Raw genomic sequence first — 15,901 nt, 5'->3', positions numbered from 1 at the left:
GCTGAAGACTCCTTGAAAGTGACTCCATAGGTTGTGGGAACAGTTCGGTGATGGGACAAGTGAAGTTGAGTGAAGTTATCCCCTCTGGTTCAAGAGCCTGATGGTTGAGGGGTTGTGACTGTTCCTAAGGCTCCTATACCTTATTCCTGACGGCAGCAGTGAGAAGCAAGCGTGTCCTGGGTGCTCAAGAATCGTTCACATTTTCCCAAGGTGGTTCATATTTTCTGGAAGGCATCCAGCGTGCTCAGGTTTGTATTAACAATCGAGTAACTCTTTTGAGTTAGCAGGGTGATTGACAACCTGTTATTGGTGTGGAAATGGGTGACTGACAGCTACCCCAGGGCCGGTGGGTGACACTGGGGCGCACTCACGCGTGTGCGCTGCTGCCCTTTGCCCAGGAGAGCGTGGATTGGGAAGTGGGACAGGGAATGGATGGGATGGGGACAGAGGTTTGGAGAAGAGCGCTCGCCTCTGTGTGATGTCAGAGATGGGCGGGGCGCTTATTTAAAGGGGCCATGCTACCACCGCTCTGGAACTTGAGGCTGGCGCCGGCGCGGCATGTGGCTGCGTGGCCGGAGTCCGAGCCCCTTCGCCGACTGCCCGTAGAGACATGAGGCGGCCGCGATTGCTTCACCTGTCCCTGCGCCTGTTGCTGGCTTTGCCGCTCTGCTTCCCCTCCTCCCAGCCAAGGAAAGGCGGCTGCCCGTCTCCCTGTCGGTGCGAAGAGGACGGCATTCTGGTACGAGTCGACTGCTCGGATAGTGGGCTGACGACGATTCCTGTAAACCTCAGCAGTTTTACCAGCTATCTGTAAGTGTGTTTGATACCCAACGTCGGCTGAGTCGGGGCTTGCAACGTAATTATGTCAGGCATTTAATGAATGAAGTAATAACTCAATGGCTCCTGTCCCGAAAGTAGTACTTTGCAGGTAACCCTTTGCAATAAAAGTAACTTGGACTCCTTGAACTGCATGGATTTATTTACAGCCACTGCGTTGAAATCAGCAGCATTCGCGGTCAAAGCAGCTTGGCGGGACGAAAATCCGTGACACCTGTAAGCAAGTGTGGGGTGCGAGAGAAGCGCATAGGGCAAGATCCCTGGTTTGCTCATTCAGAAGCTGTCGACGAACCGCGCGAGCAACCAAACGGGGAAGAAGAGCAAACTTCGCCCCAGTCTGCAGTTCGCCTCCCGCTACGGCCATTAGTTCCGCGCGTGTAAAACGGCGAGTCGATAACTGCTTAGCGAAGAATGCGCGTTGTGTAAAAAAAAATGTACTTTCAAAAGGAACTTACCTTGTCAATAACTGTGCTATTTTACACCAGAACTTATTGATTGTCGTGAAGGGAAGTTTGGTTGTAAGGTTGTGAACTGGGTTTGTTTGCTGGTGAACAGAAGACAAATAATTCATTCGCTGTTATTTGTACACGTTTCGATGCTTTGACGTGAGAGTAAAACCGAAAAAGTATTGAAGGCAGAAGGGGTAGTAACTTTCAACTCATCTTGAAAGGGCTATTGAAGTTGAAATGTTCTGTTAAAGAGCCAGGGCAGACCGCCGGCTGTAGATATCGACTGGTCTTTTGCAGCGCAGTCTAATGCTCCGATTCCGAGCGGCTTGTTCAGGCAAGCCACGGTTTTGCTGGGCGCTGTGAAGTGCGGACATGAAATGTCCCTCAACATTGTCTGATTTTTTTTTAAATCACGCTACCTGACAAAATGCCTGTGTGCTCGTGATCTGAGGCGTCCCTGCACCTGTTTGATGTCGGCATTCGTAATATAAGATTTACGGGACAATGTGTAACATTGGAAATCATCTGGAAATTCATGCGCTCAGCACCGAGACTCTGCAAAGCGGCAAGTTACTCGACTTACCCCGCGATGTTTAAGTGGGCGATTTCCCCGAACACGAATGAAAAAAACCGGAGAGGAAGGAGCGAAATCAAATAGAGCGAAAGCGACTTGAGGCTACGATGCGACTGTGAAATCTTGTCAGGTCAGGTTGCTGTTCTGAATATCACCGAGTAAACATACTTAGTGATTTAGATCAGCACTGAATGTGCATTTCATTATAAATTAAAACATCCACTTAGCAAGTTAGAACCAATTAATATTTAAACCTTTTCCGGTGGTCATTAAACTTAAAAGCTTATTTTTCTTTACAATAGTTTCCTTTTGTTGTTAATGAACGGAATATACTTTAAAAGTTATTCGCCGCTGAATGCTGCTTTCTCGAAGCAGCAGGGCTGAAGGGGATTCGGGAGCGCGCGGAGCCACCTCGCGGGTTCGTTCCTGATCTTTAGCTATCGCTTTCACCGAGACTGAGAGAGAAAGCGATCGGCCTGGGCTGAACAGTGGCTCAAAATAATCATCTTTCACACTTCACTGGAGGCATTCAAACGTGTCCTTCAGAGTTCGGCACCAGATACAAATGGCAACGTGGAACCCCTTTCTAAAATAAATCCTCGGTCAATTAATCGAAAGACAAAGAGCAGCCGGCGCGTAACATGCCACAAACTGAAGAATTGCGATGTTATGCACTGGAAAAGTCAAAGACCATGGAAAAGTTAACTGCCAACTGTTAGGTTGGAGACAACAATCGTTTTTCTATCTACATTGGGATTGAATTTTATCTGGAAAAATAGAAGTATCTAGTAAAGTCCTGCTGAAGGGTCTCGGACCGAAACATCGACGATTTACTTTTTTCCACAGAAGCAGCCTGGCTTGCTGCTTCTTCCAGCCTCTTGTGTGTGTTGCTTTGGATTTCCAGCATCGGCAGATTTTGTGTTTTGGTTAAAGTTAACTGTTCTTCAGATGATTTGGAAATTATTAAATTGATGCCTGTACAGTATTTAGTTCTCGTACGTTCTATGAGTGGTTAAGACGTAAATCGTAGGGCCTAATGTGACTGAATCCCGGGTTTCGTGTGATTTCTGTTGGTCCGCCGGGGTCAGTCCGTAATCATTCAAATCCAGCGCTGTCGAACCCACGGGTGGGCTTTTCAACCATATTTCCTATTAAATAACTTAACAGATTACCACTTTCTTTGAGAGGGATGCAGTTCCTTGTAAATAGCCTGACCCCTCAGTTTGCTATTTCTCTCGGAATGCAGAAATATTGGACATTAGTGTTAGTGTTCCAGGAATCTGAACGGTGACATTCATAATGTCTGTCCTCACGTGGGTGTGTGAATAGATCGAGTGATGGCAGATGCCTCGTTAACTTCATTTGAGAATACAAAAGGAGCGTTTTGAAAACAAACCAGACAATGAATGCTTATGGAATCAAATACCAATCGCGTATAATGGGCTAACCATGACTCATTCCATAGATTTCTGTGGTATAATGAACGGCTTTATATTTTCTAATACTCCTCTTTAACGGAGGCGCGCGGAAGAGTCGGTGCAATCTGATTCTGTCCGAAATATATCAACAGTTCGCCTGTGTACCTCAAGCACACGATGAAGTAGATATAAATGCGTCGGTTCCCTGGCGGGATAACATAAGCAGCCCATTGTTTTCTGTATTCTTGTTTAAGTGTGTTTTTTTTCGCGCACTGCAGTCTCGCGATATGGATTGCAGTGAAATTCCAGTCGGGGGTGGGGAGGTGTTTTCCCTTTCAGACCCTAACAATTAGGAATTCTCACCCAAGGAGTGGGTTGTTGCGATCATATGGTGAATAATGTCACACATTATCTCCTGCATCAGTTTGACGGACAGGCAGACAGGGAAAACATAAGGTTCTGTGCCGGGACCACACAATGGAAGGCTGCAAATTGGAGAGGATGGCGCTTTCGTTGGCTACTTGGAGCTCTGGTCGGAAGTGGGCTGTTGAAAGCAGCAGCCGACTCCAGCGGTGAAGGTGTGGCTCCTATTGAGCGGGAACCTAACGTGCTCGGCGACCTATTAGCAGCCATGAGCCAGCCGCAAAGGTCCTCTGAAACTCACGTATCCAGAAAGCCACGTTGTCACTTGTAGGCCCGTAAAAAAGAAGTTAGTGCAAGGGACAAAGGCTCTGCGATTGATATATCCGAGGATGAGAATCAATGCTGACTTATATTTAGAAAAGAATGGAGAGAAAAAAGTAAAACGGTTTACTAAACCCTTAAAAATAAACTGAGATATAACAAGATGGCTTTGTTCATTTCCCTCAATCTTCACCGTTTGGATAAACGTTAATCTTAGTCTACGCATTAGAATATGGAATGGGCTGGGTTATTAGACTCAGAAGTCCAGTTCGAGTGTCCACGAGATGTGGTAACCAGCGTACAAGAACAATAAAGTAACTTAAAAGTAAAAGAAGCTACAGAAAGTTGTAAAATGACGCAGCACCATCTTGGGTACTAGCCTCCGTAGTATACAAGAGATCTTCAAGGGCCGTGTCTCAGAAAGGCGGTGCCTACTATTTAGAACGATGATCACCCAGGACATGCCCTCTCCTCATTGCTGTCATCAGGAAGGAGGTGCAGAAGCCCGATGGCACACACTCAACGATTCGGGAACAGCTTCTTGCCCTCTGCTATTTGATTGCTAAATGGACATTGAACCCATGAACATTACCTCGCTCTTTAATATATATTATGTCTGTTTTGCACGATTTTAATCTATTCAGTATACATATATACAGTTACTGGAATTGATTTATTTATGCAATTTCTTTCTATATGATCATGTATTGCATTGTGCTGCCAAGTGAACAAATTTCACCACATGCCGGTGGTAATAAAGCTGAGACGGGTTTATTATCATAAAACAGAAAACATAAATATGCCACACAGAATACTACCTAGCAAGTTACAAAGATTTCAGAGCTCAGGTTCCTCAGCCGACACTTCATTGTCGCCTTTGCCGGGGGAAGCTCCGAATTCCGACATGTGAAATCACCCTGGGTCCGTCCTTCGGCACCTATCGAGCGGAATCTCTAGGCGAAGTCCCAAGAACTGAGTGAAAGGTGCTTCAGTAAATCAGGGCTCAATCCGCAAACACACAGAGATAAATATTTTGGTTTTTGGTTCTCCAGCCATTAGTGCCTGAGGCTAAGAAAGAATCCAGGGGCTGTTAGCAAATATTTAACAAAACCTATAGTGTAAGAATACAACAGCTATTAACAAAACATCTACAGTGTTTAACTTGTATAGACACTTTATATGCTGCAGGCTCACAAAGAGCTAAAGTGTCTCTTGGAATTGTTCAGACTTTCATCTAATATTTTTACAAAATTTAATACGACAATATCTGATGATATTCATTCACTTTGTTGTAAACATTAAAGAATGCATTTGGATTTTAGTACCTTTCACATTTAGGAGATTATGCACAGAGCTTTACAGCTGCAGAATTATTTCAGTAACTGGTTGCAATTGTAATTAGGCAAATGGAAATGCAAAATGCACAGAACAATATCCAACAGAGCAAGAAATAAATGGCCAGTTCAGTCTAACAAACCATCACAGAAGATCCTTCAAAGACACCCGCTCATCTCATCATCATCATCATCCATCTATTTAGACTAATCCTATAATTATTTATTTGAGTCATAGAAATGGTCCTGTTGGGCCATCACATCTATGCTGACCCTAATCCCATTTTCCTGCATTGGGTAACATCTTTCTGTGCCTTGCCTATTTGAAGTGTCTGCCTAAATGACTCCAAGATACATTAATTTTACTGACTCTACCATTTCCTCTTGGCAGGTGTTCCAGGTATCAGCAACTTTCTGTGCTAAAAATAATTACAACCAATCCCTTTAAAAATTCATTCCTCTCACCTTAAAACTATGTCTTCTAGTTTTTAATGCCTCTCATCATTATGTGCCTTGTCATATGACATGGACAATCAAGGCCTTCCATCTGTCTTTAATTTGAGAAGTTCTAATAAGCTCTACAAAACTTTTGCACGTCCAGCCCTTAATGTAACTCGGAATGTCATGATAACTCTACCGTGGGAAAAAGATTACGATTTTGTGTCCTTTCTATACCTTTTCAAATTTGATATTCCTCACTCACGTCATCCCTTAGTCTGCTTCTCTCAGGGAGAAAAAATCCAGCCTATTCCCTCTCTCCCCATAACTAAAGACTTTTAATCTAGGGATAATCCTGGTTTATCTCCTCCAGTTCTTCTTATACCATGGCAACTAGAACTGCACACAATACACTAAATCTGGTCTACCTAGCTTTCTGTAAAGTTGGAACATAACATCCCAACTTATATATACATTGTATGTGTCCTGAGAACAATCTCAATCTCAATGATCCACATCTCCTCCTGCACCGTCTCTTTAGCCACACATTCACCTACCTTATCCTCATCCTTCTACCCTCACAGGAAATAAGCCCAAAATTATGACCCTAAGACTCCTAGTTCTGTTGAACTCTGCAAACTCACTTTGTTGGACAGTATCCATCTTTCTTCCAATGTCTAATGTATACCATGACCTAAAGCTGTTCTCCCTTTCCCATTCACAATGTTTAGCATCCAGTCTGAAACATTCCCAACCATTCCCACAGTTTCAACAACTGTCCTCGAATCCCACTGCTCACATACAAACTGGGCTAGTTTTCCATGTGGCCAGTTTACAATCCATAAACCTTTGGGAGGCGAGAGGACTACATGTTCATAAGGGAAGTGTGCACATCCTATGCATACAGCATCCAAGGTCAGAACTGCAGCAGGGTCTTTCATTGTAAGTTAGCAGTTCAACTAGCTGCACTGTTGCACAGGCCATTATGTCCAGCTAAACAAGCTAAAATAGACCATAAATCACAGGAGCAGAATTAGGCCTGGGTTCCCAACCTTTTTATGTATGGACCCCTATTGTTAGGCAAGAGGTCCATGGACCCGGGTTGGGAACCCCTCAATTACACCATTCAGCCTATCAAAGCTGCTCCACTATTCCATCATGGCTGATTTATTATCCCTCTCAACCCCATACTCCTGCCTTTTCCCCATAACCTCTGACTTCCTGATCCTGATGAAGTGTCTCAGCCTGAAACGTCAACTGTTTCTTTGTCTCACAGACGCTGGCTAACCTACTGTGGGCTCCCCAGCACTTTGTGTGTGTTGACAGAAATGTCAATTGCTTTTCCACAAATGGCAATTGACATCAGGTCAATTTTAAATTTTGGAATTTGAGACTGAAAAAAATTGTTTAACTTCTTTGATAACCTGGAATGCTATGAGATAAAAGGTAAAGTTGCGGGATATGGGGCAATGGCAAACATCAGCCATGTTCCCATTCGATGGTGGAACAAGTTTAAATGACTAAATGGCTGGCTCCCACTGCATTGAACATCTGAGCATGGGAGAAGATTGGGAGGTCATTTGATTATTATTTTCAGAAATCCAAAGAAAACAGATACGGCAGGCCATGACAAGTTATCTTGTCCAGGGCAGTAGAACCAGAACACTGGGCCTCCACTTGAAGGGATACATTTAAAACAGATCTTTGGAGTTATGAACAAGTAAGACATCTGTGAACCAGACTCACAATGAAAGCATTGGAAGTAATTACATGGATCTGTTCAGAGCATATTATATACTTAATATTCAGGAAATGTCAATTGGAATAAACTATCTGAGTAATTTGGAGATGATAGGGTAAGTGTTTGGGATGAACAAATAAATCACTTGGTCCTGAAAACCTGTTATACTGAGGTCTTGGTGGTCCCTTTCTGGATCTGTGCAAATGAATGGAACGTAACTGATTACTAATTGAGCAATCATCCACATCTCATGGCTCTGCTAAGAAGGCAGAGGATGACCCAGCAGTTCTCATGTTTCAAATAATGTTTAAAGCTCAAACTAGAGAACATCTGCTGGAAATCCAAAGCAACACACACAAAATTCTGGAGGAACTCAGCAGGCCAGGCAGCATCTATGGAAAAGAGTAAACGGTCGACATTTCTGGCAAGACCCTTCTTCAGGATTAAGAGGGAAGGGGAGTGATGCCTGAATTAAAAGGAGGGGGGGGGGGTGTGGAGGATAGCTGGAAGATGGTAGGTGAAGCCAGGTAGCTGGGAAAGGTCAAGGGCTGGAGAAGAAGGAATCTGACAGGAGAGGAGAGTGGACCATAGGAGGAGCAGACCCAGGGGGAATTCATAGGCAGGTGAGAAGATTGTTGGCAGGTGAAAGCTGACTGTTATGCATAATAGTTCAGTCAGTGCCACATGCATCTTTGCTGGGCATGAATATAAAGCAGGGATATGTTCCAAGCTGAGCTGTAAGAGGAATGCTGAAGATATAGTAGCGGTTACCATGCCATTCACTGGTTTGTTTATTATGTGTCGTATCTTATGACATCACCATTATGTGCTCTGTTGTACAACACGGGCGATCGTAGACTTTCCATGACCATGATTGCTCTGGGTTAGTGGTCATATAACCAGGATTTGTGATATGCACCAGCCATTGGTACCAATGATTAAAAAAAACATTTCTAGTAAACTAGAAAGTTTTCAATTTAAATACAATCTGCCTTAATAATCATCAAATATAAACTTGTTACACTTTATAGATTGAGTATTAATGTGTTCTTCATCCATAACAGATGGGACATAGCAACCACGAATGATTGAATATTTTCAGATAATTTACATTTGTGGTTGAATTTTCTACAAGATAAACACAAAATTGTCTTAGTAAGCTAATTTTCAGCAAAGTAACAGCAAATTATTGTAACACACACAAAATGCTGATGGAACACAGCAGGCCAGGCATCATTTTGTGTGTGTTGCTTGAATTTCCAGCATCTGCAGATTTCCTCGTGTTAGCAAATTATTGCTAACACGAGGAATTAGTTTTCATCTTTGGGAGGAGTGAAAAAAGAATGCTTTCATGTAACTAAAGATGAAGGTTAGACCAAGATTGAATACCAATTAGAGGCCATTGTAGAACATCGAAGAGTACAGCACTGGGATAGACTCTTCAGCCTGTGATGTGCCAAACTATTTAAAGTAATGATGCCTAAGTAAACTAATCCCTTCAGCCTCCACGTGGTCACATCCTTCAGTCTCTGCAGATTCATCTGCCTATCTAACAGCTTCTTGAACTCTTTGTCATATCTACCTCCATGGTGGTGCATCCAGGTATCTACTACTCTGGGCAAATAAAAATCTCCTTTGAACTTAAATGCCTGCTCTCTGTTATTAGACATTTCAACCTTTGAAAAAAGATATCGATTATTGGCTAGAACCATACTGAGATCCCGGCACTGTTTAGAAATGTTCAAAGTAGTCAGGTGGCAGACCTGCCCCTGTGGACACCTGTTCCTAAAACAACGCCAGGAATCCTGCCTTTCGGCCGATGTAATTTTAGTGGGATGCATTGCCTGAAAATTCAACCCTTAAGAGTTCCTGACTTCAAGTGTTACTGTGTGCTATTAGTTTGCTTACTTGGAAGAACAGTTGGGGTGTTAATTAATAACCCCAACTAAGAAAAAGAGAAAACAAAGACAGCAGAATTCTTTGCTGAGACGCTGAGACTCATTTCATCAATTAGACAAAATAATCTGTCTGATTGCAGTCATATACCAAACAGCTTGCTGCTCCTCCCTGTCATTCTCATTGCTACCATCAGGGAGGAGATACAGGAACCTGAAGGCACAAACTCAACAATTCAGGAATAGCTTCTGCCCCTCTGCCACCAGATTTCTGAATGGACATTGAACCCATGAACACTACCTCTACTTTTTTTAAAATCTCTTTTTGCACTACTTATTTTATTTAACTATATATTATATATGTACTGTAATTTATTATGTATTGCAATGCATTGCTGCTGTAAAACAACAAATTTCATTACATATGCTGGTGATATTAAACCTGATTCTGAAAGACTGGCAAATGAAAATTATGGTTGTGCTAGGTATGAGATGATGGCCAGCCACTTCTGAAGTGAATTTCCATTTCAGAGAAGCATAGAGAAGATTAGAGAACAGAGAAGGACTGGGAGTGAGGTAGAGTGGGGCAGTAGAGGTAATGGTGAGGAGGAAGGGGATTATATGAAGCTCAAGGCTGATAATAGAATGGCTAGAATTATAAAACGGCACAAAGTAAAATGAAGATGGGGAACTGCATGTCTTCAAAAGTTGACATGGTTTATTGTTTCAAGAGACCAGCTTAATGAATCATACAGCAAGCTGTCTGTGGTCACTGATTTCATCCCCAGATTGGTGCATGTGTTTAAACTTCCACTGACCTGAACTAAGTTTTAGTGCATAAATGCCATTTCCAACAAACATAAAAACTATACATTCAAGGATTTAATGTATACATGTCAGATTTTCACTTTATATACAGTGGTGCTCTGTTTTTCTGAACTGAATATTGTTTGAATGGATCAGTATCATTAGAACTTTTGAACTGACAACAGCTTGTGTTCTTAATTTTCAACTGTAAAATTTCACTATGTAAACACACTGAAAGTTTGGCTTAATTACCATTTACATTACTGGGTGTAGTCCTGTGGCATCATTCCTTTATTAACCCAGCTACTTTGAAATGGTTAATAATTCTGCTGTAGAAAAGAACACTGGCTCAGTAACACTACTACTGAATGAGAGGGTTATGAGTCTGTGCTGTACTCCAAATAGCAAATAGAGACCTGAGTCTTTGTATATTGACTTGACACCCAGCAGATATTTGATATCGTTTGTGTAGTTTAAATTTTAAATAATGGTCAATGGTTACTAGCTTATCCAACAAGCAGTGCTTTACAGCACCAATGAACCGAGTTCAATTCCCACTGCTGCCTCTGGTTAAATCAGGGCATTGCTAGGTGGCATGGCTTGAAGGTCCCAAAGGGCTTATTCCACACTGCATCTCGAGAAAAAAGTAAGTAAATAAACAAATGAATGAAGGGAAGGGATTGCTGGGCATCACGGTTTGAATGGTCAGAAAGACCTGCGCCCTGCTGCACGTAAATAAAAATATAAGTTAAAGAAGGCTGGCCTGGGGACCAGGGTGGTATCTGGTCTATCCTGGGTAAACTGAGAATAGCATTAGGTGCTTTAGTCCCTGTGTGTTATGAAGAAGAGCTGCAAATTAGCAAATTGGCTGCAAATTAGTAGTGCCAGTAGGAATGGGTAAGTGCATAGGTTAGCATGGTGTTCATGGCTGTGCTTTGATTGATTAGCCTACAGCCACTGGTTGCCAAGATAAACAAGCTGTACTCTTCTTCTGTGAACTATAGCAGGAATCCTGTTGCATCAATCAGTTAACATCTCCTGAACATGTTGAGGAGTGGAGGTGGGAGGAGGTTGAAAAATGAATGTTGGAAATTTGGCAATTTGTGTCCTATTGGCTGATGAGGCTGAGTTAAAGAGATAGACTCTGCACAGCGAACACATGGTCACTGGAAACTCATTTATTTACTTAAGCGAGTTGGACTGAAATGTGCTGGAATCCTTCTCGCACTATGTCCTGGAAGACATTTAAACCTCCCTCCTGATCTTCGCAGGAGATAGCATGAGTACTGGCATATGGGGAGATTTGGCAGTTGTGCTGAGTATGATGGGCTTAAAAATTCTGCTAATCTTTAATCCACTTTGTATGTTTGAAGCTACATCCTTTTAATGTTAGCATGTAATTTGAGACAATATCCAAAAAAAAGCGCTATTCCCTCTAAGCTGTGTGGATGCACGGCCACACAACAACTGAAATGCTCCCACGCACATAGTCTTTGTTGCCATGCAGGCTGGAATGTTCTCTTATAGAATACTAATATAATTTTGAACTCTAAGTTAACATAATTATGAAATACCCTGTAGAAAATTAATTAGAATTAAAATTATTTTTTCTTAGTTTTAGAAACTTTTTCTTAATTCTAGAAAATTAACACATTATTAATTGTGTTAATGAATGTAATCCATAAATTTTCTAAATAATAAATGTACCACAACCTTTACTTCGACATGTTTTAGAGCTACAATGTATTTACATTGTGTTTCAAGTTACAACTCTGTAACAAATTGTAACAATATACACAGAATGGAAGTCGGTAGCTCTTTGTTAATAAACCGCCAGCCTGCTGACTTCTGAAGCTGTAACATACATTTTTTTTTTATAAATTTAAGTGCCGCGCAGTTTTCAGGTCATGCATAAATTTTCTGCTCAGAGCAATGGCTGGTCTGCAAAACTGTAAAAAAATAGAGGGACCATTGAAGAAGAGCATCTTCCTATCAAAACTTCCTTGTTTGTTTTTTTAACAACTATATAGAAGCTTATAAGAGTTGCATCAAAGAGAAAAATGGATATTGATGATGGCTAGGAAAAATCAAGAGGCAAGGGGTTAGCCTCAGATGTAGACCATTAGTGGTGGTTGCAAAGAAGCTTACAAGGCAGCCCTGTGGAATCTACAGTGACTCATTGGAATTTGTTTTCTGATCTTAATCTTAATGATTGCCTTTGATCATGATGATTTAATACTATTTATAAAAGCACAATAAATTATTCTAAACACACCATCTTGTTGTTAGTAAGTAATATTCACTGATTATCAAATAAAGCAATATGGGAAAATAAATACTTTACTTTTATTGCTTTGATAATTAAATATTCCAGTGTTATAGCTATATTTTTATGGAGCACAAATTGTACTTTGAACCCACAGCTTGGACTGATGAGGATACTTTGTGCACACCAGTACTTGGCAAATGATGTTGCTTACCGCCTCTAGATGGGAAGAGGGTAAAGAAGCAACTATCCTTTTTAAAGCAAGACCCATCAGTAAAACAAGAAGGAATGCACCAAAATTCAAGACATTTCATCTCCTCTTTATGTACGCACTGAACCAGATAAAATCCTGAGCAAAGTTCAAATGCTATTACTTTGGGGTTTGAGACTATCTTGCCAACAGGGATAATGCAATTTCTGCATGACATTCAGCACTGATAACTGAGGCTGAACCAGACTCAGTTAAAGTGTAGTCTTTGTGTTTCACAGAGCATTGAACTCTACAGTATGCCATAACCAACTCTGCCTCTCTTTCAGTTCAATTGTTGATCAAGCCTACATAAATGGCTCTGTTACCTCTGATTTGAGTACTCCAAAGCAACCTTAACCATTATTTCTCATTATATGTGCTTCTCCATTGGTTGTCACCTTGTCGTGGTGGAGAAGCTTATGTGGTCCTGAGATCCCGAGAGCGATGCCGTCTGGAGCTATGCTCCTGATAGGGTCACCCGTGGTGGTAAGGTCGAGGGTGAGGTCCCTGACAACGAACAATCCAACCAAGACCTCGACGGCGGAACAGGCAGACGAAGTTACTTTGAACTCAACGCCTGTGAAGACGGATGAAGGCTGCAACAAATCCATCAGCTCCAATCATCAATGGTTTCCATGCCATTGGAATCAGTTGGTTGTGTTGTGAAGTATCGTGTGCACGTTAAACAAATACACGCACAGGCGTCTTTGCTCTGTGGAAACGCAACAAAGACCATCATCCTCGACCTCAAGGGATAGCCACGATGCGCTTTAATTAATTTTCTCAAAGCTTCATTGCACATGTTTCAAGAGTGACTATATTCCATCCACCAGTCACTCCTGTGCTTAAGACCCAATTTGGATCCTAGTTCACAATACTCATAAAACCACAATTTTTTTTCAATTCCTTCCATGTCTCTCATATTTCTATACTTCCCTCTGGCCTCACAACTGTACAAATTACTTATTCTCCTGCTATTATGGAAGGAGAAATTGATATTCATGTCATCAGGTTGGAGGCTACCAAGATGAAATATACGGTTGGTACACCGCCTCATCTTGGCACAAGAAAAACCATATACTAACATGTCAGAATGGGAATGGGAATTTAAAAATTTGTCTACCGGGAATTTCCCTTTGATGGAGCTCAAAGCAGATGGAAGGTATCTTAAAAGGGCAATATAATACATATTGTGCTAACTTCCTATGTTTGTCACGATCATTTGAATTGATACATTTCTTTGATGTGTACTATATTTGATCTTCTGCTTAGTTTTACCATCTTTATGCATCACCTTGACGCACCAGCTAAACAACAGTTAGATTTGTTCCTCCAGCATCTTGTGTCTGTTACTCTGGCTTTCCAGCTTCTGCAGAATCTCTTGTGCTAACAATGATCTATATTTCAGTGCTCAGATCCAGTTCATTAACATTCTCTTTACATTGTGTCTCTAACTGCATTGGAAATTGATGAGTAATTTTGACGTTCAAAGTAAATTCATTATCAAAGAACATTTATATCACCATATACAACCCCTGAGATTCGTTTTTATTTTATTGAGATACTGCACAGATTAGGCATTCTGGCCCTTCAAGCCATGCCACCCAGCAATCCCCCAATTTAAGCATAGCCCAATCATGGGACAACTAACCTACCTTTGTTTGGACTTATGGGAGGAAACTGGAGCAACTGAAGGAAACCCACATCGTCATAGGAAAAACAGGCAGCAGGAAATAAGCCCAGGCCACTGGTACTTTAAAGCATTGTGACTAACCACTACACTACTGACATCCCAATTTTCTTGTGGGCATACTTAATAAATCCAAACAACGTAATAGAATCAATGAAAGACCACTCTAACAAGGCAGACAAGCAGTGTGCAAAAGACAACAAACTGCAAATACAAAAAGAAAAAAATAAATAAGCAATAAATATCGTGAAAAGAGTTGAAGAGACCTTGAAAGTGACAAAGAGTGTGGGAACGGTTCAGTGATGGTGCAAGTGAAGCTGAATAATAATATTAGGAGTCTAAAACCAGAATTCACAACCTTATTGGATTTTCAATGAGTGGGTTGAATGACAGTTAATTTAAGCATTTCTTACTTTATTTCCTTTTCTATTTAGAAAGTGATTTTGCTCTCTCTTGTTTCACACCATCACTAATCTTATTTGTTTATGTTCAGACTTGCAACATTCCAATTTGTTGAGATAATTAACTTGTTCCTCATCCTTAATCAGATACTTTAATAAGTCCTTCGTCTCATGGATTTAGGAGATCTCCTTGTGTGAACTGTTTGGAGAAATTGCTACTTGTTAGGAGGAATTTACACTTCAAGATGAAGTCGCATTGTTACCTCTTTAGGTTAAAATCTGGTCCTTTGGTGGTCAATTTCTAAATTGGATCAAGCACACAAATCAAAGCACTATTTGAGATCATAGAGATAACTTCTAATTAGCTATTTTAAAGTAATTAGAAAAGAATCCTATAACAAATAAAAAGACCATGCATTGGGCCAGGACCTTTTATCAGGTCAGGGAAGAAAGAGGTCATAAATCAGAATAAAAAGGGTGGGAAGAGGGGGAGGAGCTGGAGCTGGCAGGTGATAGGTGAATCCAGGTGAGAAGAGAAAGATGCTGGCAGATTGTACTCTGAAATCTCATTCTAGAATATTGGCTTCAGGCCATTGTAACACTCTTCATTGTCTCAGGTTACTGTAAAACTCCTCATTGTTTGATTACATTCTGCAATGACTCACGATTCAAGACTATTTGTTTTTCAATCTTCAGTACACTAGTGCAATGGAGAGCAAAATGATTGTTACTCTGGATCTGATGCTGTATAAAACAAATTGCATTTGTTCTAAGCTTACAAACAAAAATTAAAAAAACACAATAAATATAAAAGCAATCCTATAAAATGGTGTACAAGTAACCGTGGCAAACATAGACTGTATGTAGATAAAGTAACACCAGTTGATGTATGTATAGTGGTGGTGGTGGGGTGAGTTAGTGGGTGGATGTGTTGATCAGTCTGACAACTTGGGGGAAGTAACTGTTTTTGAGATCAATGTTCAAATTAATTAAAATTATTATATCATTTATACTATATTTTATTTTCAATTGTGTTTAGAAAATAGAACATAGAATAGTACAGCTGTGTATTAGCTATGTAAAAACAGGATACATGTGAACTCCATAAAACTATGTT

The 15,901-nt window shown here is 41.0% G+C and overlaps 1 protein-coding gene across 1 annotated transcript in view; it reads left to right on the top strand.

Moving 5' to 3' along the window:
* Positions 1 to 610: 610 nt before the first annotated feature.
* Positions 611 to 15,901, top strand: part of LOC132397848 (leucine-rich repeat-containing G-protein coupled receptor 5-like) — a 181,221-nt gene continuing 165,930 nt past the window's right edge. Inside the window, exon 1 of the mRNA XM_059976598.1 lies at positions 611 to 810. Within this exon, the coding sequence (XP_059832581.1) occupies positions 611 to 810 (200 nt within the window). The remainder of the gene's footprint in view (positions 811 to 15,901) is intronic.

This window comes from Hypanus sabinus, chromosome 8 (assembly GCF_030144855.1).
Source record: "Hypanus sabinus isolate sHypSab1 chromosome 8, sHypSab1.hap1, whole genome shotgun sequence".
NCBI classification, from domain to species: Eukaryota; Metazoa; Chordata; class Chondrichthyes; order Myliobatiformes; family Dasyatidae; genus Hypanus; species Hypanus sabinus.
This window is presented reverse-complemented; position numbering and strand designations above follow the sequence as displayed.